The 23,220-nt window shown below is 44.0% G+C and overlaps 6 protein-coding genes across 6 annotated transcripts; 3 read left to right on the top strand and 3 right to left on the bottom strand.

The window, feature by feature from the left end:
* Positions 1-776: 776 nt before the first annotated feature.
* Positions 777-2,574, top strand: LOC144709049 (DNA double-strand break repair protein). Its single transcript, XM_078582458.1, has 4 exons — positions 777-1,408; positions 1,507-1,652; positions 2,140-2,216; positions 2,334-2,574. The coding sequence occupies exons 1-4, from the start codon at positions 867-869 to the stop codon at positions 2,415-2,417; spliced, it is 849 nt and encodes a 282-aa protein (XP_078438584.1). The 5' UTR covers positions 777-866; the 3' UTR covers positions 2,418-2,574.
* Positions 2,575-7,357: 4,783 nt separating this feature from the next.
* Positions 7,358-8,138, bottom strand: LOC144709057 (transcription factor MYBC1-like). Its single transcript, XM_078582463.1, has one exon. It carries the CDS (start codon positions 8,136-8,138, stop codon positions 7,482-7,484), a length of 657 nt encoding a protein of 218 aa, XP_078438589.1. The 3' UTR covers positions 7,358-7,481.
* Positions 8,139-8,392: 254 nt separating this feature from the next.
* Positions 8,393-10,490, top strand: LOC144709041 (agmatine hydroxycinnamoyltransferase 1-like). Its single transcript, XM_078582448.1, has one exon. It carries the CDS (start codon positions 9,190-9,192, stop codon positions 10,420-10,422), a length of 1,233 nt encoding a protein of 410 aa, XP_078438574.1. The 5' UTR covers positions 8,393-9,189; the 3' UTR covers positions 10,423-10,490.
* A 1,494-nt stretch (positions 10,491-11,984) lies between these two features.
* Positions 11,985-15,098, bottom strand: LOC144709009 (G2/mitotic-specific cyclin S13-7-like). Its single transcript, XM_078582441.1, has 9 exons — positions 14,902-15,098; positions 14,426-14,836; positions 14,214-14,328; positions 14,026-14,125; positions 13,770-13,961; positions 13,567-13,692; positions 13,206-13,454; positions 12,535-12,699; positions 11,985-12,467 (listed from the first exon to the last, which is right to left on the bottom strand). The coding sequence occupies exons 2-9, from the start codon at positions 14,469-14,471 to the stop codon at positions 12,138-12,140; spliced, it is 1,323 nt and encodes a 440-aa protein (XP_078438567.1). The 5' UTR covers positions 14,472-14,836; positions 14,902-15,098; the 3' UTR covers positions 11,985-12,137.
* Positions 15,099-16,163: 1,065 nt separating this feature from the next.
* LOC144704443 (putative mediator of RNA polymerase II transcription subunit 26b) lies at positions 16,164-16,939 on the bottom strand. Its single transcript, XM_078576902.1, has 3 exons — positions 16,469-16,939; positions 16,332-16,400; positions 16,164-16,250 (listed from the first exon to the last, which is right to left on the bottom strand). The coding sequence occupies exons 1-3, from the start codon at positions 16,937-16,939 to the stop codon at positions 16,164-16,166; spliced, it is 627 nt and encodes a 208-aa protein (XP_078433028.1).
* Positions 16,940-17,371: 432 nt separating this feature from the next.
* Positions 17,372-18,938, top strand: LOC144709025 (10 kDa chaperonin, mitochondrial-like). The gene is made up of 3 exons (XM_078582442.1): positions 17,372-17,557; positions 18,417-18,556; positions 18,761-18,938. The coding sequence occupies exons 1-3, from the start codon at positions 17,447-17,449 to the stop codon at positions 18,807-18,809; spliced, it is 300 nt and encodes a 99-aa protein (XP_078438568.1). The 5' UTR covers positions 17,372-17,446; the 3' UTR covers positions 18,810-18,938.
* The last annotated feature ends 4,282 nt before the right edge of the window (positions 18,939-23,220 follow it).

The following is a 23,220-nucleotide window of genomic DNA, read 5'->3' as shown; positions in this document are numbered from 1 at the left end:
CTCCCCATACTCCTGTTGACATGCGTACATCTCCTTGAGTTTTGCCCCGCGATTGGCGTCTTGCATGAAGTGCGGGAGGTGGAGCGTTCGCTATCCCACTTTATTGATGTCCCCGCCACGCACCTCATCGACGACACTTCTCGACGGGGGGGAGAGCTCCACACACTCCATGCACCATCACCGCTGCGGGGGGCTCCGCAGACACGCTGGCATGAGCAACCTTCTCAGAGCACCTACCAGGTATCACTTATGTATCTTTTCCCTTTCCTGCACATGGGCGTGGACGAGTGGGATCCGAGTGTAATTGGTATATTTATGATCGCTCCACGCCTAAAAACGTTGATAAACAATCCACTTTATATATAAAACACCCCTAGGTGGCATCCAGGGCACGACTGGATTGGTCTACGGGCACCGTTTTTTGGCCATTAAAAAAAACACACACAATTATATTACCATTATCTCAGGAAAACACTGATTCGCCTTATACAAAATCAAAACTAAATTTTATATATTTTAGGTATATTATTAAGTATATATTCACATGATTATTGTATCTATAATGTTCTGTGAAATTAGTTTATAGTGGTTATCTGAATTGTTATCTTTTTCCGTCTGGGATGAGGGACGGGACGAATTCTCGGACGAAGCTACATCATTTCGGACGCGGGACGGGACGTAATTTGGTCCGTCCCGTCAATCGTCCACGTCCCGGACGATCCGGAACCAGTGGACCGCCCGGTCCGGTAGATACACCCAAAATCAAAGCAAAAGAGCCGTCGTCTTCTTCCCAGCGCAAACCCTAGTTCCTCGCAGAGAGAGAACGAGAGAACGAGAGAGAACGAGAGATTCTTCGAGCGCAAGCCATGGCGAACCGAGGTCGAGTTCATCTCCGGCAAAACTTCCACGACGGCGGTCGGCGAGCGGCGCCCTATCCAGATTTGCACGAAGGCAACCCCTACGCGCGAGGACCGCACCCGACTCGGGTCCCCCCGCCGGCAGTCTACGAAGACGAGATCGAATTCCAAAGGGTCGAAATCCGAAGGCTCGTCGCCGATAATCGCCGGCTTGCCGACAATTGCGCCGGGCTACAGCGGGAGCTGGGCATGGCCAAGGAGGAAATACACCGGTTGAATCTTCATACTGCGGATATTCGGGCCGATAAGGACGCCCAAATGAGAGATTTGATCGACAAGGGCATGAAAATGGAGGCCGAACTCCGCGCCATGGAGCCTCTCCGGGCCGAAGTGGAGCAGCTTCGCGCCAATATACAGAAATTGAACGGTATGCGGCAGGAGCAGGTTCAGGGATTGACCCAGGAATTGTCGAGGATGCAGGTAGATGCTAAGCAGGCGCACGCGCTCAAGGCCGAGCTTGAAGGGTTGAGGCAGGAGCTGATACGTGTGAGGTAGTGATGATGTTGTTGATCTCTTCTGTTTTTTTCCTATTGTTGTTGGTGTTGTTCTTGATTTTTTTTTTTGGGGGTCTCTTGTTTGGTTTGAACAGGGGGGCATTGGAGTATGAGAAGAAGGGTAATGCAGAATTGGTCGAACAGAGGCAGGCAATGGAGAAGAACTTGGTTTCCATGGCTCGTGAGGTCGAGAAGCTGCGCGCAGAAGTATCCAGTAGTGATCCTAGAAGCTGGGCCGCCGGTATATACTCCTTTTCATAGCTTTCAATGTTCTTAAGTTTTTATTCGTGTTCTTAAATTTTACTTTCTATGTTCTTCGATTATCTGTTTCTCTGCCCATTTAGGCTGTTCTTAGTTGGCTTAGCATTAGGGTCTAGAAACAAACTCACTTTTTCGTTGCAACTAGCTATAGTTTAATGATGCACTTAGAAACAAAATCACTTTTTCGTTGCAACTAGCTATAGTTTAATGATGCAATTAGAACAAAATCACTTTTTCGTTGCAACTAGCTATAGTTTAATGATGCAATTAGAAACAAAATCACTTTTTCGTTGCAACTAGCTATAGTTTAATGATGCAATTAGAAACAAAATCACTTTTTCGTTGCAACTAGCTATAGTTTAATGATGCAATTAGAACAAAATCACTTTTTCGTTGCAACTAGCTATAGTTTAATGAAGCAATTATGAACAAACCCATCAACTGATTATGTCGAGCAATTTATCAAGGTGGTGCCTACGGAATTAAAGTCAACAGTCCTGACGGGGCATTTCCTCCATATGGCGACGGATACACCCTTCACACGGTACTGCAAGAAGCTCATAAGAGTGTTCATAGTTACAGATTTATCCATACAGAGTGGTTTATTACTATTTCGATTAATATTTAAATACATGAAGTTAATCACTCTACTATTCCTCAGGGTACCGCTGAGAAAGGTCCTCTTTACAGCATGCCCCAAGGCAACTGGGGAGGATACGAGAAGGCGCGTCTTCCTAGGCGTTGATTTCATCTTCCTTGTTTGGTTTATCGACAAGGTCGAAGGGTTAGATGTTTAATGGTGCAACGTGTTGGGCAAAAGTGCAGTTACTGCGTCTTTTTTTTCACGGATTATAAGTTTGATCTTCATCTTTAATATGCAAACTGCTATTTCATTTTTATTATCATTTCTGGTCATGTTGCTTTGTAGTTGAGTACGATCAACGTTACAGATGCTATATCGGTCCGTTTAAGGTGATGGGATGCTTCTTCATTCTTGCTGCAGAATGTGTAGGATAGAAATGCTCCACCAAAGTTGTGATGATTCAGAGAAGTATCGCTCCAAAGATTCATATGCAGTTATTATAGGATTCCATCTAGATGAATTACGTATGTTAGTCATAGGTAGCTCTTGTAGTTGAGCAAAGAGTCAAATGGTCCTATTGATCGGCTTCTACAACAACATGGGCAACTACCAATTCATATTTTTCTTGGTTTATGGTTGTGATGATGTCCACAAAGACTTTTGGGGGATCATATGCTATTGATACACCTCGCAGAAGAATTATAGGGCTCCGCTTCCATCTATTTTCCTGTTTAATGGCTATGTTTTGGTGTCTGCAGTGGAAGGCTTGTGGCAAGAATACGCCCAATTCGGTCGCTTCTTCAAGCATTATGAAGAGGGTCTATTTTATTGTAGATAGAATCTTCAAGAGCCTCATTTCGGTTTAGAGGGTTAAGGTATCTGGGACAGTATCCATTCATTCTAGAACCTGTGGTATTGATCTTTACAAGTACGAGATGATATGCTTCAGTGATGTTATCCTTGTTGATAAGACTCCAAGACCTCTGATTGGAGTGGTGTCTCTATGATATACGATGAGAGCTCACTTTTAATTTGATGGAGTAACAGGATGCTGAGTCGGGGTGCTGTATGAAATTAATTATAAGGCATGCTTTATGGTTTCAACTGGAAACATCATTATTTTACGAATGCGTCATGCAGTTCTTTATGTAATTGAAGTTAGAGAGGACTGATTTCTTCTTATAATCTGCATGATTATATAAGTCGACACATCATCAGATTAGGGTATAGTTGAACACTGAACTTCAACTGAGGGTGATATGGCCCTAAAAGATACTTGAATTTTGACGGTTTTTGGAACTTCGATCTTCCAGCCAGGTAATTCGGATTACTGGGAGGCTTTGAGAATGATGTTGCAAAACTTTTATTAGTGAAATTTTGGTATGGTTGTATTGGTCCAGAAAGTCGTAAGTAGATGAGGTCATTAATGTCACTTCACCTCTTGTAGCGTTAACTCTTAGCGAAAAAACTTGACAGACAATTGCTTGATGTTGCTTGGTCCAAAAAGTTATAAGTACTTGATGTCATTAATGTCGCTTCACCTCTTGCAACATTAATTCTTGGGGAAGAACAAGTCAGACAATCACTTGATGTCTTTTGTTGATTGAGCCTGACAGATTAGTCTCTAAAAATTCCTACGCATGATACAAGAATCACCATCATACAGACTGTGGCGGAGCATTCGTGCTCAACTTCCAGATTACTTTGTGACGCATGCCAATTCGGGGTGATCAATCCTGCCCCAACTTTTTTGGTGAAATTCAAGCAAATCACTTGGGTGAAGAGATTTCTTGAGTGTTCACTTTGAAAGAGAGGAATTGTTTCAAGGTCGACAAAAGCATGCCATTCTATATATAGTTAATTTGCTATTATAGAACTTTTATTTGTCCTACTGTCTCAATTGAGTTTTAGCATTTGTATCATATAACCAGAATATGTTGATTACTTGTGGGATGACCCAAATGAAAATATCCGACCTATTAATTCATTCTGTCTGGTGATGATGAGTTGTGCAATATCCTCAAGAAGGATACCATGCCAGAGCACGAGGACTGGGAGTTGTATAAGTCTCAAATATCCTTCTTCAGGTCACTGGGAGACTTGTAGGTTTGTGAGTACGATTGTGATAGCTCCAATAACCTTTTGCGTTTGTTCCACTTCTCTATCGTCGCGGTAGTGTTTTATCCTGCATGAGCAAAGGCAAGGTCAAGTATCGGATGAAGACGGAAAAGCTTCATTCAAAGGATTGCTTACTCGATGCGGGAATAGCAGAGGCAAGTGCTTCTCCGTTTCTGTTACAAGGTTTGTGTTTGATTAGGCATTCATTGTAAATTCCCTTGGCTTTATGAAAGTCAGAATTTTAAATTTTATTTCTTGTACTGTTTGTGCTTAATATTTTTCATTAGCATCATCTTTTTCAGATGTTGGAACTCTGACGCGTCTCTTATTTATAAGCCCTGCTCTTCGTCTTTTGTATTTATGGAGATTTCAGTTTAACATATTAACGGGGAACATGAGACGATCCCCTACTCCATCATGGGCATTCCTTTCTTTTCCTATTCCTTTCAAAATGGTGGGAAGTGAAGAACCATTTCGGAAGTTACACCTAGTTCTTCCTCGCATCTCGAGTCATCCCTTCTCCACATCTCGGTCCTCTCTTGATCTATCAAGTCTAGTCTCCGCCTCCTGGGCCTCTCCGCCCTCCTCCCTCATAATCAGTGAACAAACACTCTCTCCATTTTAATCCTTCTCCATTCCTTGTTATACAAGGTTTTCCATACAATTCGAGAGGATTTCACAAATTGGTATCAGACACAAAGATCTTGTTCTTTCGAGCTCTAATTTAGTAGAAAACTTCCACTGACATTGGTGAAACCCAGGTTTCGGCTGACACAACCAAATGACTGAGATCAGTATCGCAAGCATCAGCTCACCTTGCAAGCTGCTGTGGACTTTATCTCAAACCAAGTTACAGATTTGAGGATTATGATTGCAAAGCTGCGATAGCAGGAGTGCCAGCATGAGCGATCGCAACTCCGTGAACCACACCTGGGTTCGCACCTCCAAGACAACAGTTGAACATTAGCAGGGCAGAGAACAATCAGCAGTTCACACAGTCCTGCCATGGTGGTCGCCCATGTTACCACCTCCCAATGGAGGCAAACCTTACAGTTGCTACACTTACAAAGCAACTTCCTGCACAACAGGGTTAGAGAAGGGGTTGACAGCACAGAAGGCTTTGTAAACTACAAAACTGCAAGACTATGAACTGCCATTTCAATATTACCAGGTGCATGACCACCTTTTTCTTGTTGATTCGGACAACGCGAGGAACCTCCTCAGAAGCAAGGCTTCTTGCACCATCATCCATCCTGGAACCTGCCCTGATGCAAAAAAACAGAAGACATTCCAACATTTTCGAGAGAGATCTGGAGAGGTGGTTCCAAAAGGTGGAACAGTGCTTCAGGTGGTACCTGGGGGATGACTGGAACTCTTTGCAGTTCATACATTAGTATTTAGGTCTGCAGAGATATTTTTTAATTCTTTTTTGAAAACAAGGTCTGCAGAGATATGGTTCTGCTACTGTGATGTCACTGGGGGATTCAGATTTTGGCAAGGGTCGAATGTGAGGGTATAAAGCCCATAATAAAGCCCATAGACTTTGATTCCAGTGCATGGACAAGTTTATCATGCGGCATCGTCCCAAGAAGAACTTTTAACTTTACTTTGTCGCGAGTTGGGATGATGGGGTTGATCTTGCCGATGATATGCTGGCCGAGGATGATGCCTCAGCTTAAGGACAAGCATAAGGATATGAGGTGTTGGTAGGATCCCGTACTCCAATAGGGGCATATTTATCTTTTTCTCATCTAGTTGTTCCTCAAAGTAGTTTAGCTCTTCATTTGGGATGACAGTGAAGAACCCATTTGGAAGTTATGGCCGATTCTTTGTCACCTCTTATCTCATCTCTCTGCGTCCTGGAACTCTCAATCATTTGGATCCCATCTCCCTAATCATCGTGTGCCCTTTATTGCTTTCCACGGTGGTCATACCAGAACATGCATTACGCAAATTCTTGGGTTAGTCTCAGAGCTTTAATTTTTCATTCTCTTAACTTTGATCAAAGAAATTTGACTTTGGTGGTTTTGGAGATTAGCCATCGGTGGCCGCTATATCATATATGTTTAAATTGTGGATATTCACGGAGAATTTCCTGCGGCAGCTCTCGATTAAATGGAGAAGTTATTCCTCTGTAGAATGGGCCGTGGGGCTGGGAACGTGTTCTCTGTCTTAATAATGATTCTGCATCAAGAAATCTTGATATTTAGTTTCATTCAGTTGATTTTTACGTTGATATCTATTTCCGTCATACAAACACTATTTGAGTTGATCTTTCTTCAAAAATGGATCACAAAATTTCTCTGCCGAACATTTGGCTCTTTAGGGTGCGTAATTTTGTTTTTCTGAAAAATTAATCAGGAAAAAGATATAGCTTCAAAAGACAATACGGACACAAGAAGTTGGAGGGCCGGAAGAAATTGGGTTGTTTCACCCTGTGTTTTATTCATACTGTCAGGATTGGTGACAGAACAGATCTTATTTCTATTTTTCTTTTGGCCTTAATTTTGGTGTTTCATTTTATAGTACGATGTATAATTAATTGGTTTTTGGCGAAACTCTCTCTCTCTCTGACACAAGTATGATTTTCTTCCAGTGATTATTTCAGGATTAATCGTTAAATGGATGGAATAATCCTCTGGGCGAATCTTCAGGCAACAAACAATACCTCTGCCAAAAAACTGAAGAGGCACATGAAGAAGTCCCACCTCGTTTTCTGCTACCCATCCCGAAGGTGAAGAAGAACCCAGTATTTATTTTTTCTTTTGAGTTAGTTCCATGTATAATTTTCATCGATTTTTCTGCTTCTCTCTTCACCTCCATAAAAACTTTTCTTTTATTGACTTTGCCCGTAATTCTGCAGGACTCCAGATCAGGGCATTCATCACCCAACTAGAGGGGGATCCGATCAAGCAAAATTCTTCCCCAAGAACGCAGCTTTCTGCAGGAATTAGCAAAACAACTCTGCCATGAACACTAAAAACTTCTTTTAAAAGACGGAATTTATAAAAAGCTGTGATCTCCCGGCAGTTTCACCGTCGTTACACTGTTCCTGATTAAAAAAGAAAAAAAGAAAAAAAGAAGAGGAAGAAGAAAGAAGAGCATCAGTCAGTCTTCAGGGGTGGGGAAGAGGGTGAGCATCTTTCGCCCAGCCTGGGGAGCTTCAGTCGGCGGAGGCGGCGGCGGTCTAGAGAAGAAGCCGTGCTCGAAGGCGACAGCGGCGTGCCTCTGGTGCTGCAGATAGTGGTGCTGGTGGGCGGCCACGGCGAGGTGGTGGTGGTGGTGGGGGAGCGGGGCGGAGGCGAAGAGGCGGTCGTCGGCAGCGGAGACGACGGCGGCGGCGGCGGAGGACGGCGACGAGAGGCCCTGCACGCGCTTGAGGTAGAGGCGGTACTTCTGGAGGTGGCTTGCAACGTTCTCCCGGGTGAGGCCCTCGACGTTCATGAGCTGCATTATGGTCTTCGGCACGGCGTTCTTGACCCCCAAATGCGCCACAGCATCGACGAACCGCTTGTGCAGTGGCGGTGTCCACACTAGCCGCGGCCGCTTCAGTGTGCGCGCCGGCTCGTCTCCGCCCCCGCCGCCGTCGCCGCTGCCGTCCATCTCCGGAGGCACCGTGGGCGGGGCCGTCGGGTGGCCGGCGGCGATGTCGAAGGCGACGGCGAGGTCCGGCGTAATTAGCGACTGCGAGATGGGCATCAGCTCCTCCGGCCTCGGCAGCTCCTCCTCCCACCGCGCAAACCAGGTGCCCTCTTCCTCTCTCATCTCTCTCTCTCTAGATCTCTCTCTTTTTCTCTCTAGATCTCTGGATAGATGGGAGGGGGAATCGGCGGGGAAGAAGAGGTGGATCTAACGATGTTGTCGACGGCCTCGGCTTCTGGGTCGGAGAGGGGTTCGAGGTGGATCCCCTTTCTCTCTCTAGGTTTTGTCTGCCGTTCTCTCTCTGGACCAATAAAGATCGGCTGCAAAGGTCCGCCTTTAAGGCCGTCTGAGGACTAGAGAGGGACACGCGGATGGGAGCATGAGAGAGAAGGGGAGATAACGCTCTAGAGAGAGAGAGAAAGAGAGGAAGAGAGAGAGAGAGAGAGAGAGAGAGAGAGAGAGAGAGAGAGAGAGAGAGAGAGAGAGAGAATTGTAGCCAGCCGTTGGGCTCCTTGCTGCTGGGAAGCGGGTGGACTTTTCCGAGGCAGATTGCAGTTCACTGATCAAGCTGCGTTAATTACAGATTCGGACGTCCCACCTTCCATCTTTCTCTCTCTAAACCCTCCCCGTTTTCTCTCTCTAAAACTATCCCCTTTTATCTCTCCTCCCCTTCTTCCTTTCTCTCTCTAGACCTTCTCCCCTTCTCTCTCTTGCTCTTATCCCCCTCGCTCTTCCGTTGTTTCCTTCCTCTTTCTAACCCTTCATCCTTTTCTCTCTCCGCCTCTCTCTTTCTCTCTCCTTCTTCCTTTTCTCTCTCTACCTTTCTTTCTCTTCGACCCCTTCTTTCCCTCTCTTCTCTCTCTTCCTTTGTCTCTCTACCACTTGTTTCTCTCTCTTCTGCTCCGCCGCCGTGCCAGCGGTTGATCCTTGTTTTGTCGTTTCCGTTGCCGACAAGCTGCTGACTAGGCCCCTATGACGTCATCCTGCGGGCCGTGATCCCCCCGGTCAATGATTACCCCCTCATCCAGCCGTCCGATCCATCCGACGGCCACGATCTCCTCTACCCCGAGGGAGTCGGGCGGCCGCCACGTGTCCCTCCCCGCGCCTCGTGGCGAGTCGACTCGGCGGTATAGAAACCCGGAGTCGGCGGCCGAGTCGGTGGGCGGGTTCAGCGATGGAGGTGAAGGTGGTAAATTCCGCCGTCCTGCACGGCGGAGCGCCGCCGGGGGCGGCGCCGCCGCCGCCGACCGTGTTCGACCGGCTGGCGGCGGACATCCACGTGGCGGTCCTCTTCGCGTTCGCGGCTCCGACGGCGACGAACGGGGAGATCGAACGGGGGTTGGAGAAGACGCTGGCCGAGTACTACACGCTGGCCGGCCGGCTCGACCGGCGGCGCGTCGTCTTGGCCGGCGGTGCGCTGCTGGTCCGAGCCACGGTCGACGCCGTTCTAGCCGACCACGTCCCGTTCGAGCCCAACCCCGCGCTACAGGCGCTACACCCCCCCACGGCCGGCGTTGACCGGGCCCTCCAAGTCCAGTTGACCCGTTTCCGCTGCGGCGGTCTGGTCGTCGGCGTGACCGCCCACCACCGGGTCGCCGACGGTCAGTCAATGAGCAACTTCTACAAGGCCTGGGGCCGAGCCGTCAACGGCCACCCCGTCGAGCCGCGACCGGTCTACGACCCGCGCCCCTGGCTCACCCCCCGGAACCCCCCCCGCCCCTCCCTCGCCTTCCTCCCCGTTCTAACCCCCGTTCAAACCCCCGTTCAAAACACCGTTGTCAACCTCGCTCTCCACTACAGCCTTCCCTTCATCTCCTCCGCCCTCCGTCGCGAACCGTTCACCACCTTCGAGTGCCTCCTCGCCCACCTCTGGCGGAAAATAACGACCGCCCGGGGGTTGACCGGCGACGACTCGACGGAAGTCAGAGTCGCCGTTGACTGCCGCCGCCGGTTGACCCCCGCCGCCCCCGCCGCCTTCACCGGGAACCTCGTGGTCAACGCCCGCCCCAGCGCCACGGCCGCCGAGCTCGCCGCCGGCGGCGTGCCCGGCGCGGCACGGCGGGTCCGCGCCGCGGTCAAGCTCGCCGCGGAGGAGTGGCTCCCCGCGGCTGTTGACTTTGGGGAGGTCTATGGGGAGGAGGAGTGGGGCCCGCTGGTCAACGAGGAGGAGGAGATGGGGTTGTTCCCGGACTTGGAGGTCAACAGCTGGCTCGGGTTTCGGTTCCGGGAGGTGGAGTTTGGCGGGGGCCGCGGCGGGGCTTGCGCGTTTGCGCCGTCGTGGATCGCAGCGGAGGGCGTCGTCGTGTTTGTGCCATCGCCGGCGGGGGACGGCGGGGTCGACGTCGTTGTCTCCTTGTTCGAATCCCACGCCGACGTTCTCCGTGGGATATCCCATGTCGTTGACTGACTAAATCTCCGGGTGTTTCAATAAAGTAATAAAGTGTGTGTCTAAATCTTTCTTTTTTTAGAATTGTTTAGGGTCCTTCCCCTTCTTGTGTCAGAATCTTGGTTTTAAACAGTATTTTTCTTGTGAGGAAAAAAAAGCGTTACGATAATTATTTTAGGTTTTGTTTATTATAGCGCAAAGATCTTCTGTCCACGTGTCGGCTGCAATTGAATTTATGCCGGAAAATTAATGTTTGCGGAGAGAAATTAGTTTCTTTTTTTGGAGGAATTTATAGTTAGTAAGTTTTTTTTTGGCGTTAAAGTTATAAGTTGAGGGGGTTTAGAAATTTATATTCCCTCCGGCAAAAAACGTCTTTTTTGGAATCAACTGAGGTGGAATTCTGCGGGGAAATTAATGTTTGCGGAGAAAATTACGTTAGACGTATTTTTCAAGGAATATTTTAATACGTAGGATTTATTGCGGACAAAATATCAGCTGCAGGGTTAGGATTTTATATTCCCCGGCAAAAAGATCTTCAAGAATATGTTTCTTTTGGAATTAAAATACTAAGGATAGTTGCTTTGTGGGGAGCTTTTTTATATTTTCCTTTGAAAATTCAAGGCAACGATGTTATAACCGAATTAATGATTTTTTTTTTGTCTTCACGAGCAGATCACGCTCTGCTCTTCAAGTCTTCAACTGTCCCACCTTAACGATAAAAGTCGTCTCTATTCGAAAATTTATATTTCCTTGGGCGGAAATTTATATTTCATTTCAAAAATACCAAGGAAACACTGTCAGAACCAAATTAAAAAAACTATTTTTTTTTTCGGAGCTGGTCTTTCATGGCCCTCTAGCTCTGGTTCTTCAACTCCCACCCTAACGATAACGCTCGTGTCATTTCAAATAAATTACTTTGTGGGGAACTTTATATTTCCTTAAAAAATATCAAGGGAACTTTTTGAACTTATTTATATGTCACAACCAAATCAAATAAATATTTGTTTTCCCTAGCTGATCATCAGTGCTCTGCACTTGAACGCCCAACCTATCGATAAAAATCATCTCAATTCTTATAAATTGATCTGCTGGAAAATTTATATTTCCTTCAAATATATCAAGGAAACTGTGTCAGACCCAAATCAAAAAAGAATTCAGTAGTTATAAAGGATCTCTGCTCTTCCTCTCCCACTCTCAATCCAAATAAATTTGTTTGCGGGAAAATTTACACTTCCTTTAAAAATATCAAAGAAATGTCACAACCAAATTAAAGGAATATTTGTACTCACTATCCTGACGATCAAAGTCATCTTATCTCAAAGAAAAGTGAAAGAAAAATTATATTTCTTTCAAGGAAACATCAAATAATTATATATTTTCACTAGCAGATCATCAAAAAATTATATTTCAAGGAAACATAAAAAATTGTTGTTTTCTTTCAAGGAAACATCAAAAAATTATCTCATTGAAGGATTACTGTCAAAGGCATACGACTATGGGGGAATTGTTGTTTTCTTTCATGGAAACATCATAAGGGCTCTCTTGCTTGTCCACACTCGCACAACCTGACGACAAAACACATCTACTATATCCAAATAAATTTCTATCTGGGAAATTTGTATTTCCTTTCAAAAATATCAAGGAAACTGTATGATAACTAAATCAAAGAAATAATTTTTTTTGTTCATGAGCAGATCAGGGCTCTGCTCTCCAACTCTTCCTCTTCAACTCTCCATCTACTTGATCATCGTCTTCATGGCAGGCGGGTAGAGGGCAACAGAGCCCAGCCGTGGGTTGGAGTACTTCTTGAAGGCGGCCTTCAGCTTAGTCTCCCCCACCGACTGGTGGAGCTCCACCAGAAGACGAGCGCATTCCCTCACTTCCTCTTCCGAAAACCCCGCATGTCGTCGCAACGTCTCGCTCCACGCTGCCGTGTCGTCTCCCTTCTTCAGAGTACACCGTGCCGCGTACACCGCCGCTGCCGCAACCATGGACGCGCAGTACGGTATCGCAAAGTTGTACTGCATCAGCCCAAGTTCCGCAAAGAAGAATGCCATGTTCTCCAACTGCACACAATTCAAGGTTTAGGGTTTAGGGTTAAGGGTTTTAATATTAGACAGGGAGATTGATGACCTCTGTCACGTCTGACGGGGCTGCTGCCTTGATGAAACGGACTAGGAAGACGTAGGGAGTGGGTACAGTGATATTCCACTCGAGCTTGTCCAAGATGGTCTTCTCCATTGCTAGAATCTGCTCTCTGCTGTACGCGTTATCCGAGATGCAGATGAAATCGTAAACCTGCTCAAAGCCCATGGAATCAAAGATTAATTCAAAAGAGAAGAAGAAGAAGATCAAATGAAAGAAAGAGAACAATTTATCCGAGATGCAGATGAAAACGTTAACGTGCTCAAATCAAAGCCCATGAAATCAAAGATTAATTAAAAGAAATAAGAAGAAGAAGATTAAATGAAAAGAAAAAGAACAATTTATCCGAGATGCAGATGAAAACGTAAACGTGCTCAAAGCGCATGAAATCAAAGATTAATTAAAAAGAAAGAAGAAGAAGAAGATTAAATGAAAAGAAAGATAACAATTTATACGAGATGAAGATGAAATCGTAAACCTGCTCAAAGCCCATTTATTAAAAAGAAAGAAGACGAAGAAGAAAGATTATATGAAAAGAAAGAGAACAATTTATCCGAGATGCAGATGAAATCGTAAACCTGCTCAAAGCCCTTGAAATCAAAGATTAATTAAAAAGAAGATTAAATGAAAAGAAAAGAAAGAGATCAATTTGATCGAACCTCGGGTGCCCAAATCTCCTCGTACTTGCAGGCGATGAGCATGGAGGACATGCCCACGAGCTGGAGCTCCCGCCGAAGAACCGTTTCTAGAGAGAGATATCGATCGATGATGTAGACGGCGAGGTAGAGCGTCTCCGGCATGAGCTCGAACTTGTGATGAACTTCGATCAGCCAATCGACCAAGATTGCCCTCATCTTCGCGTTGATCTCAATCTGAGAACCCATGTAATCTCGCGGCCGCAGCGTGTTCTGCAATTTCACAATTATTTCACAATTATTTCTCATCAGAAGATTAAATGAAAAGAAATAATTTCACAATTATTTCATCTTGATTGAATAATCTTCGAGATGATGAATTTACCTCGGAGTGTTTGTAGAACTTGTAAATGTCTTCGACGTAGTCTACAACCGCCAGCTGATCGCAGGCGTCGGCCGCGTCGATGTCGTGAACGATCTCCGCGGGCTTGAAGGGGATCCCGCACGCCATCTATATTGGAAATAATCGATTGATTAAGGAGAAATAAGGGTTCGAATTAGGTTAGGGGTCCGATTTTGGGTTTTTACCTTGCTTCGAGCTGAGAGCACGGAGGAGAAGGTGTGAACCTTCTTCCTAGATGATCTCTTCTTCGCCGTGGAAGATTCCTGGGAAGAAATTTCCGTTGGTTTCTCCTCGACAGCGGTTGGTTTCTCGACATTGGTTGGTTTCTCGATCTTCGGCTGTTCTTTTGCTCTATCTGCGCCTAATTTCACAGGTTTCTGCGGATTTAAATCAGTGAGTGAAGCTTCCGCGGAAGACGGCGATGGCGGGTTAATCAATCACCTTGGCGACGTTGGCGACATCTGCGGCGGCTTGCGCGTTCTTGAGAAGCAGCGCGCCGAAGCTCCTCGTAACAGGACGGGAGATTTGGGGCTGCGGCTTCCTGCAAGATTAAACGATCGAAATCCCGAAGAAAACCATAGAAAAAGAGATTTCGGAAGAACAGATCGAAGAAGAAATAGATTTCGTACGCTTCATCTGCTCGAGCTTTGCCGCCATTAACCAGATTCCCGATGTCGCCGAGAGCTCGCCGGTTGCCTCCTGCGGGAGCTTTCTGCTGCTTCCCCGGCGGAACTCCTCCAATTCCTGCAATCACCGATAAAAAAAAACAAAAAAAAACGGTCAGATCGAACGAGTATACGAGAATCAAGCAAGAAATCGACTGATTTATTTAATTATCTACCTCGCTGTTGCTCGGAGATCGGAACGCGATGATGCCTCGTCGCCATCTTCTTCCTTCTTCTTCTCCCTTCTCTGCTCCTGCGAAGACGACGAGGGCTTCTTTCTCTTTCTTCGCCTGCCTCCTCTTGCCGCTGCTAAATACGAGCACAGTGACGGTATAATCCTCCAACGGTCGTCTTTTTTTTCAAATCTCAACGGTCCGATTGCATCATCTCGTCTAACGGGTACAACGTTCGGGAAATCGGACTCGGTAGCCGTTGGACCCGCCGAGTCTCAACTCGGATTTTGCCATTAAAACCACCGAAGCCAAACTTTCTAACATATATACCCTCGACAGATCAACGGCGGAGATTCGTCCGCCGTTTGGGCAGGTCGTGCAGTTCCATGATCTGAATTGTCCATTTCCTCTTCTCTGCAGAGTCAACCCCATAGTCAAAGTCAAACCCACGACCGGTCAACGATTAAAGTCAGCGTTACCGTTTTCAGCTTGCTGGTAGCCTTCGTGGAGCTTCCTCTGGGCGACTTCGAGCTTCGCGCCGATCGCCCTCTCCTCGACGGGATGATGATGATGATAAAGTTTATGTCGTGTGGACGGCTCAGATTATTTCATCTGTCTCTTCTTCTTGTCTCCGATTCCGTCACTCATTCCCTCGAAGAACTAGATCAAGACGGAAGAATCCGGGTTTTATCAACTCATAGAACTGAACAAAGGCGCGACTTCAGGAGCCATGAAATGTTATCCAGTGGATAAAGTCAAGTGTTAAAAGAATAATAGTAAGGTTCGACTTTAGAAGCGGGGGCTAACAAGTGAAGGGTTTACTAATGAACCAACCTGGGAGAGTTCCATGGCGGCGGAGTTTATGAAAAGAGCTGCTTCGTCGAAGGGGGGTGATGGGAGTTTGACAGGGCGATTCACTGATTATCCTGGTCGAACACCCGTAAATCAGATTTGGTTACTTGGTAGAAAATGATGGTGATCAAGATCATGATGCCCATGATGGTAATCCATTCATAATTCGGATTAAGAAAATGATGGTGATCATGATCATAGTGCCCATGATCGTAATCCATTCATAATTTGGATTAAGAAAATGGTGGTGATCATGATCATAATGCCCATGATTGTAATCCATTCATAATTCGGATTAAGAAAATGATGGTGATCATGATCATAGTGCCCATGATCGTAATCCATTCATAATTTGGATTAAGAAAATGATGGTGATCATGATCACAGTGCCCATGATCGTAATCCATTCATAATTTGGATTAAGAAAATGATGGCGATCATGATCATAGTGCCCATGATCGTAATCCATTCATAATTTGGATTAAGAAAATGGTGGTGATCATGATCATAATGCCTATGATGGTAATCCATTCATAATTTGTATTAAGAAAATGATGGTGATCATGATCATAATGCCCATCACTGTCATCCATTCATAATTAGGATTAAGAAAATGATGACGATCATGATCATGATCATGAAGCCCATGATGGTAATCCATTCATGATTTGGATTAAGAAACGTCTTGGATTGCCAAATGATGATCTAATGATCTTTTTTTTCGTCAGGGAAATGCGTATCGTATGAAACCCCAAGTAATGATCATGATGGTCATGTTTTTGTGCAAGAGAAGAGTTTAATTTGCGTTAAGAAATGATCTTCGATCGCCAAATCAAGACAGACGGGATTAAATCAAGCTCATATACTTTGTTTTTGATCTTGGGTTTACTTACTCGATCAGAGAGGACGCGAGTTGGGCAATTTGTTTCGATCTGTGCTTGCGGAGGCCGCTCAGAGATTTTCCGATCCCCGTCTCCTGATTTGATGAAGAGAAGAGAAATCGCGCGAAATTAATTCGATTGTACGCAGTTGATCTTGAAGATTATTCCGCTAAGACCTTGAGAACTTCCACGGAGAGACGCATGATCTGGAGTCTCTTGAGTGAATCGTACAGTCGAGCCTCCGACTGACCTCGATCAAGATCATAAATGATTCGAAATCGGAGAAGGAAATGAATGAAATTCAGAGGCTGACCTCCTGTTCCTTGTTCATGATGATTTGCTTGATCTTCAGCACCTCTTTGGTGATCTGGTTCTTCTCCTCGATCTCTTCTGTCAACGCCTCAGCTTCATCGAAACTGTAGTTGGTTGATTCCCACTTCAGATCCTCGTCAACAGTTCGTTCATCGAATCCGCAATCAACTCGGTTGCGAGTTTCTTCAGTTTCCTCGGGAATTTCCCTTTGCTTGATCCGATCGCAGCCGAAGCACCTGGGCAGCTGGCAGGAGAAGATCCTCTCCACTATCTGATCCCTCCGATTTCGAAACTCCGTCGGATAATCCGATGCCGCGATGACGATTGCGTGCTCGATCACGACGAAGATGTCGGAATCGGCACGTCGGAAGAGCTTTCTCCAGCAATCCAGGTTCCCGAAATCCGCCATCACGCTCCCAAATTCGGTAAAACTCTCGGAATCCGTTTCGCACCTCAGATCCAATCGATACATTCAACAACAAAATTTGTAGTCAAACGCGGAAGCGATCGAAACAACGAAAATCTCAATCAACAAACGTAGATCAGGTTTCCGGCAGTTAGATCATTTAAATTTCATTCCGTTTCCTTTTTCTCAATTCATATCCATCCATCCACAAATCTCTTCCGCAATCCGATCGAAATTGGGGAAAAGATCGAATCGGAAATCAAACGGCGATTGCAATCAAACAATCGAGCTGCCTTATCCCCGCAGATCCAGCAGACCTCCTCCAATTCCCCCTCGCCAGACGAAGAAATCTAGAGAGAGAAAGATAGAAATGGATGAGAGAGAATATTTATTCCACGGCACGTGTGCAAATTTCTCAGAGGACACGCGTGGCACGTGTGAACGAACTCTCTAGAACGTTCCGGAGAGGTGTGGAAGAGCTGTTAAACCCTACATGCCGTTCATATTTCTGTAGAAGATTTGCGTCGCCATTCTACTCGTTCATCCTTGTTCTTCGATTTCGAATCCGTCGCGATGGCCGCATTGAAGAGACTTCTTCCGTCTCTGAACCGTGTTTTGGTGGAGAAGATCGTGCCGCCTGCGAAGACGAACACCGGCATCTTGCTGCCGGAGAAGACCTCCAAGGTATCTTCAATTCGTTTCAGCTCTTTTGCTTCCTTGATGTTGTTTTAATGCCTTCGAAGCTCGATTCTTGCTTCTTAGGGATTGGATCTTCAGCATTATTGGATTGTTTTTCTGATTCTGTTAATCTTTCCGAGAGAACGATAGCTAAGGCACGCTCAACAAGGCATCTTTGTTTCTTATGTCTGGAATGCCTGTAGAAGAATGATATAGTTTGCTTTTCCAGGATTAACGTTTGCTTAAGTTTCATCGGCGGCTCGTTTTGTTTGTTAGTGAGTTGTAATCTCAACTAGGGGTGTACATTTCCTCATCGGCTTTATCTATGATTGGTTGCGCTGGGTTTTGGAGTGTTTCTTGTCGCCGGATTAAAAGCTGTTGAACCTAGATTCAACTAGAACTTCATTTCTTTCATTGCGTGAAACATGAAACGCTGTCTTTGTGTGCGTTCTCAACATTTCGCCTTCAAAATTTGCACCCTTGAGAACAAAATTATCTATCCCTCGGCCAATTTTTGCATCTGTTTATCCAACCACTAAATTTACCTATTACAATGAACACACTGCTGCTGACTAGTGTTGACATTGGTAGATTGAAACGGTTGAATACTTGAAAAAAAATCATTTTATTCTAGAATTTACGCTGCATAATCTTCGTGTTTCTGAACAGTGTCCGTGAACATCCCAGTAGGGATGAAACTTTGTGATCGGTGAAAACATTAATTAATTTTCTTGGTGATGTAAATCTGGGAGTCATAACTCATTATAATTTTTATTAGCGTGATTGTACATCGAAATCAACTTTTTTCCCTTGTTTTCCATGAATCTTCTGCATTTTCTAAAACGAAAAACTGCAAATTTGAAAGCTGAACTCGGGGAAAGTTGTGGCGGTCGGACCCGGCGCGCGTGACAAGAGCGGGAATCTGATCCCGGTTGGGTTTAAGGAAGGCGACCACGTCCTCCTTCCCGAGTACGGTGGCACCGAAGTAAAACTCGGCGACAAAGAGTAAGATCTTCCTCGACCAAAGTTGTTTTTTATAATTCTTCATAATTAATCGGTATATTTCATTCATGAAAGTATAAATATGAAACGATATCTATTTTTTAATCAAAAGAATATGAACTGAAGTATAAAATTTATGTAAGTATGAACTGATATGTGAACTAAAACGTTAGTAATAACTAAAGTTTGGGGGGATTGATATCGCAGGTACCATCTTTTCAGAGAGGACGACATCCTGGGGACACTCCACGAGTAAGTAGGTCAATTTTCCCTTGAAATTTTCCCCTCTGTGGAACACTCTTTTCTTGTTTAACTCTGGCTTAAGGCCCATCGGACCTTTAGCCGACGTCGTCGTCGTTTAACCTGGAAGAATCTGTCTCTCTGATTCCGGCTCTATTTACTAAACCTTGAGGAAATCGAGTCCAAATGACTAGGGATTGGCACGCGTCATCCGTCACGTCACAGGTCACCGTGATGGAAATGTGATGGATCACGTGACAGAAATGGTGACAGTTTTAAGGGTCCGTGATGGTGACGGATGACAAAGTGGTCATGATGGGGACGTGACGGTGACAGGGTGCCCGGACGCATGGCGTGATGGAACAGCGAAAAAATACATATATAAATCATTATTTTTAAGCTGTTCGAAAGCTGAGGTTTTGCCACGTGATGTTGCCATTCAGATTTCCTGCCATTTTGCGTAGAAATCCTTTTTTTATCTGTGCTAACCGATGCTGCCTATAAATAACTGGAGATATACCTCCTCTGATTCTCTGTCCTCCAAATTTCCCTAATAAAAACCATAGGAAAATTTAATAATTAAATCACTAACTTTAGAAATTACCATTATATCATATTTTCCTGCAAAGTGTTCGCCATCATCAATGAAGATGACGAGTTCTCAGCGATAACTGTTCTCAACAATGGGCAATACTTGACTGTAGGGTTTTAATCACAGCACTGGTGATTGTGATGGTGATGCTGTCACAGTGTTGGGGACGTGATGGGTTGCCCTATGGAGGGGTCTGTGACTTAAACGTGACGGATCTTCTTCACATATGCTGGGGTGCATGACGGGACGGTGATGCAACAAAAGTTTTATCACACCATTCTCCGTCACATTTTGTCATCCATTCCGTCACATCCGGGGTGTCACGTCCTGGACGTGCTGTTCCCTACAAATGACCTTATCCCAGCACTAAGGGTGGTTGGTATATTTCCTAGATAAGTATGATAAGCGGATGTCTGACTGATATTGTTCCGTCTGATTCTGTAACCCGTCATCTTCCAGATGGAATGATATATGTCATGAGTTGGTCTCCTGAGATGATGGCTGATTGGTGATGGAAATGATTCAATGGGTGATTGTGATGAATTATGTTGGCGAATTTACTCCATATTCTGCCTGATAGATTGTAGACAAGTAACATCATTAAGAAAAGTGTTATCTATATGGAGACCATTGTCCTTGATGATGACAATAACTGTCGTCTACGACGATGAGTGGACAACTGTCTTCGATGACTATGAATGTCATTGCCTATGAGGCTGAAGATTGTCCATGATGAGGACTATGTTGATCTACTTTTAGAATCCATGCCGAGTAAATCTACTTTTAGAATCAGAGAAATTACACCTACTCTCTTTATCTTTGGAAGGGCCAGCACAGAGGTAGTTTATTTGTTTATGGATTTGATCATGAAGTGGTTTTTGGTCATCATTTTGCAAGCGATTACAACTCAAGAGTCTACAGTAGACACATTCTGTCTGTGTAGTTCAAAATTTAAAGGTTTTGGCCGCATTTAGATCACATTTACATTCAGATGGTCATGCAAGTACATATTATGAGGCTTAAAGCCTGAAATTCAAGCAAAATTCAACGTGTTTTTTTTAATTTTTTTATATTTTATTTTAAAGCAAGATTCAACGTGTATATACTATATGGAATCCAAGAAATCTTGAACTATTTCACGCAAATGGATGAGACCCCGTTAAAACAGGGGGCTTTAATGGTTATGCGGATCTCAACAAGATAGATGGAGGGTATTACCATCAATCACAAAGCAAAGATCTTAATAGATGGAGGGGCAAACATTCATTTTTATTTGTCCACATTTAATGCAATTTATAAGCATTCTAATCCATCTCTGAGTACAAAATCAGTATTATACTCTGGAGATGGATCCAACAAGTAGACACCAGGATTTTTGGGCGAAAATTAATTCCTTCCCTTTACCCTTGGCGAAAATTAATTCCCTTTACCCTTGGGCGAAAATAATTTTTGGGCAAAAATTATTTTGGTAGTTCCCTAGCTAAGAAATCTGGATTAGTTCCACAGCAATTATAGTTACTTAATGCTAACCTAGACCTAAGCACTACCCAATCAACCTGATGTCGTCTAAATTGTGATACATACCTTTCGATAACATAAAAAATAATATCACCAACGATCCTATCAAGTAAAACCACACAAGACAAAGGCCTCTTTGAAAGAGGCTATATTGGGGAGAAAGGAATTCAAAGACTTCCAAGAAGAGTGGTTTAGCCTGTTGGGTTCATAGGTCTTGGCATAACGATTCTTCGCAACACAAGACGTGGAACATAATCTTAACGACATCAACACAATTGAATCAAATCACTTGGCATAGATTGTGCATCTGTGATTTCTTGGATCCTTGAGTGAGACATGTTGAGATGCTCACGTGTGTAACCTCTAGATGTATCCACACGACCTTCAACACGTTGAATCTCTTTTTTCATCTTGACAAGTTCCATCATCATCATTAAGCCATCCCAATTGCATCAAAAGTTAAGCAGAGCTATGGTGATAAGGGATAAGAAGGGAAATGCCCCTAAACAGTTCATCAAAAGTTTAATTAATGATGTAACCTAGAAACCCATTTTTTTGAGGCCCATTATCAGCTGGTGGCCCAAGAAGGATATGCAGAAAAGCACCTAAAGACCTGAAAAAATCCTGTGACAGATTTTTCTCTAAAAAATTATTGTTCTTCCATAACCTATACAATATCTGACTCTAGTTTATTAGAGCTGCATATCTTTTGTTTTGTCGTGTCAAGATCTTCTTGAGCCACATAATATCTTCTGATAGATTCTATAATACCCAGAATCTATAGAATATATCTGATGGGGCCTGTTTGGTTGTTGATCCTTTGTTTTAGCTTGTTAGAGTTATTTTTCTCAATGTTTTGAGTTATATTTTCATGTGCACTATTGATAACATGCATCTTTAGTGCCTTATATTATTATATTTATGCGTATTTATGCATTAAATTACTCATATTTGCATGTTATCAAGCTTAAAATGATTAAATCTATTTTTAGAACAAATTTCTGAAATTTTTCTATATTTTAGGATTTTTCTAATAGTATATTCTAAAAGAATATAATTTTTGAGAAAGAATATGATTTTTATGGAATTTCTGGATATTAAATTTGGAAAGATATGATTTTTCTGATTCAAAAAATATATTTATACGTATTTTTTGGGCTTTTATTTGATTTAATATGAAATTTAAGTATTTTGGTTTTTTTTATGGCATAGTGTGACGTGGCGTGCGGATGCGCCGCCACATCAGCATTGAGAAAGAGATTTTTTCTTTGTTTTTTGTCCTTTTGACATGTACATGTGGCACGGAATATGAAAAGTCGCGAATACGAAAGCCACGAATACGAAAAGCCATGGAATATGAAAAGCCACGGAATACGAAAAGGCATGGAATATGAAAAGCCACAGAATACGAAAAGCCACAGAATACCAAGTGCTTTGACTTCTTAACAGGCACAAACTGATGACATTGATGAAGAGAGAGAAGAAATTAAAGGCTAGGATTGCTTCAACTTCCAACGGCCATAACTTTTCATCTTCCTCCTCTTTCTCTCCATACCCTCTAATCTATAAATAGAGGCCTGGATCATTGTAAAACCATCTTGAACTTGCTTCCCACTTTTGTGGGCTGATTGAAAGAGAGTGAGTTTTGAGATCCATCAAGAGTGTTCTTGGTGTCTTGGGTGTGTGGAAGAGACAAAAGAGAAGAGGAGCTACCGGCACTCGCAAATCGCCGTGATCCTGGCGGAACGTAAGGATCTAAGGTAAGTGTCTTCGCCACGTTGTTTCTCTCCCAACATCATCGTTATCATAGTTATAGTTTTTTTATCAACGTTTCATTTATCACTTCACTCACTTACGCCCCACTCTCTCATCTCTCCATCCTTGCCATCGTACTATTCCATATCCAACCACTATCCTCGTTCATACCATAGTTCATTATCGTGTCCGTCACAATCACTTACTCTTTTATTTAAGTTAAATTAACATATAAATTAAGTACTTCTTAATCGATATCACTCGCTCATATCCTTGAATTGTGTTTTTGTCGATTGCTCATTGATCATCACTAGTTTAAGAAAGTAATTCCTTAATCATCGTTCCCTGTGGAGACGATCCGTACTCATCACTAACTACGTATTTTCAAGTACGGTCAAATATATTTTATTGAATAATCTCAATCACCAACGACGAATTTTAACCCTAAAATTGAGATTATCAACTATCACTATGGATGACCCCGCACTTCTTGTGGCCTATAAAAGGACCCCATGTATCCTTGAAGGTTTCTCATTGAAGTGTATCATTTTGTTGAAACTCC

This window comes from Wolffia australiana, chromosome 1 (genome assembly GCF_029677425.1).
Source record: "Wolffia australiana isolate 7733 chromosome 1, ASM2967742v1".
NCBI classification, from domain to species: Eukaryota; Viridiplantae; Streptophyta; class Magnoliopsida; order Alismatales; family Araceae; genus Wolffia; species Wolffia australiana.
This window is presented reverse-complemented; position numbering and strand designations above follow the sequence as displayed.

What these genes read in the sequence shown, in the direction of transcription:
- LOC144709049 (XM_078582458.1), top strand. Translation starts at nt 867, where the DNA reads ATGGCGAACCGAGGTCGAGTTCATCTCCGGCAAAACTTCCACGACGGC. An exon ending in TCCTAGAAGCTGGGCCGCCG is followed by an intron (nt 1,653 to 2,139) that starts GTATATACTCCT and finishes CAATTTATCAAG; the next exon opens with GTGGTGCCTACGGAATTAAA. An exon ending in ACGGATACACCCTTCACACG is followed by an intron (nt 2,217 to 2,333) that starts GTACTGCAAGAA and finishes ACTATTCCTCAG; the next exon opens with GGTACCGCTGAGAAAGGTCC.
- LOC144709057 (XM_078582463.1), bottom strand. Translation starts at nt 8,138, where the DNA reads ATGAGAGAGGAAGAGGGCACCTGGTTTGCGCGGTGGGAGGAGGAGCTG.
- LOC144709041 (XM_078582448.1), top strand. Translation starts at nt 9,190, where the DNA reads ATGGAGGTGAAGGTGGTAAATTCCGCCGTCCTGCACGGCGGAGCGCCG.
- LOC144709009 (XM_078582441.1), bottom strand. Translation starts at nt 14,471, where the DNA reads ATGGCGACGAGGCATCATCGCGTTCCGATCTCCGAGCAACAGCGAG. An exon ending in TGCTCTCAGCTCGAAGCAAG is followed by an intron (nt 13,693 to 13,769) that starts GTAAAAACCCAA and finishes TTTCCAATATAG; the next exon opens with ATGGCGTGCGGGATCCCCTT. An exon ending in AGTTCTACAAACACTCCGAG is followed by an intron (nt 13,455 to 13,566) that starts GTAAATTCATCA and finishes GTGAAATTGCAG; the next exon opens with AACACGCTGCGGCCGCGAGA.
- LOC144704443 (XM_078576902.1), bottom strand. Translation starts at nt 16,939, where the DNA reads ATGTATCGATTGGATCTGAGGTGCGAAACGGATTCCGAGAGTTTTACC. An exon ending in TCATGAACAAGGAACAGGAG is followed by an intron (nt 16,401 to 16,468) that starts GTCAGCCTCTGA and finishes GATCGAGGTCAG; the next exon opens with TCGGAGGCTCGACTGTACGA. An exon ending in TCTCCGTGGAAGTTCTCAAG is followed by an intron (nt 16,251 to 16,331) that starts GTCTTAGCGGAA and finishes TCATCAAATCAG; the next exon opens with GAGACGGGGATCGGAAAATC.
- LOC144709025 (XM_078582442.1), top strand. Translation starts at nt 17,447, where the DNA reads ATGGCCGCATTGAAGAGACTTCTTCCGTCTCTGAACCGTGTTTTGGTG. An exon ending in TGCCGGAGAAGACCTCCAAG is followed by an intron (nt 17,558 to 18,416) that starts GTATCTTCAATT and finishes CAAATTTGAAAG; the next exon opens with CTGAACTCGGGGAAAGTTGT. An exon ending in GTAAAACTCGGCGACAAAGA is followed by an intron (nt 18,557 to 18,760) that starts GTAAGATCTTCC and finishes TTGATATCGCAG; the next exon opens with GTACCATCTTTTCAGAGAGG.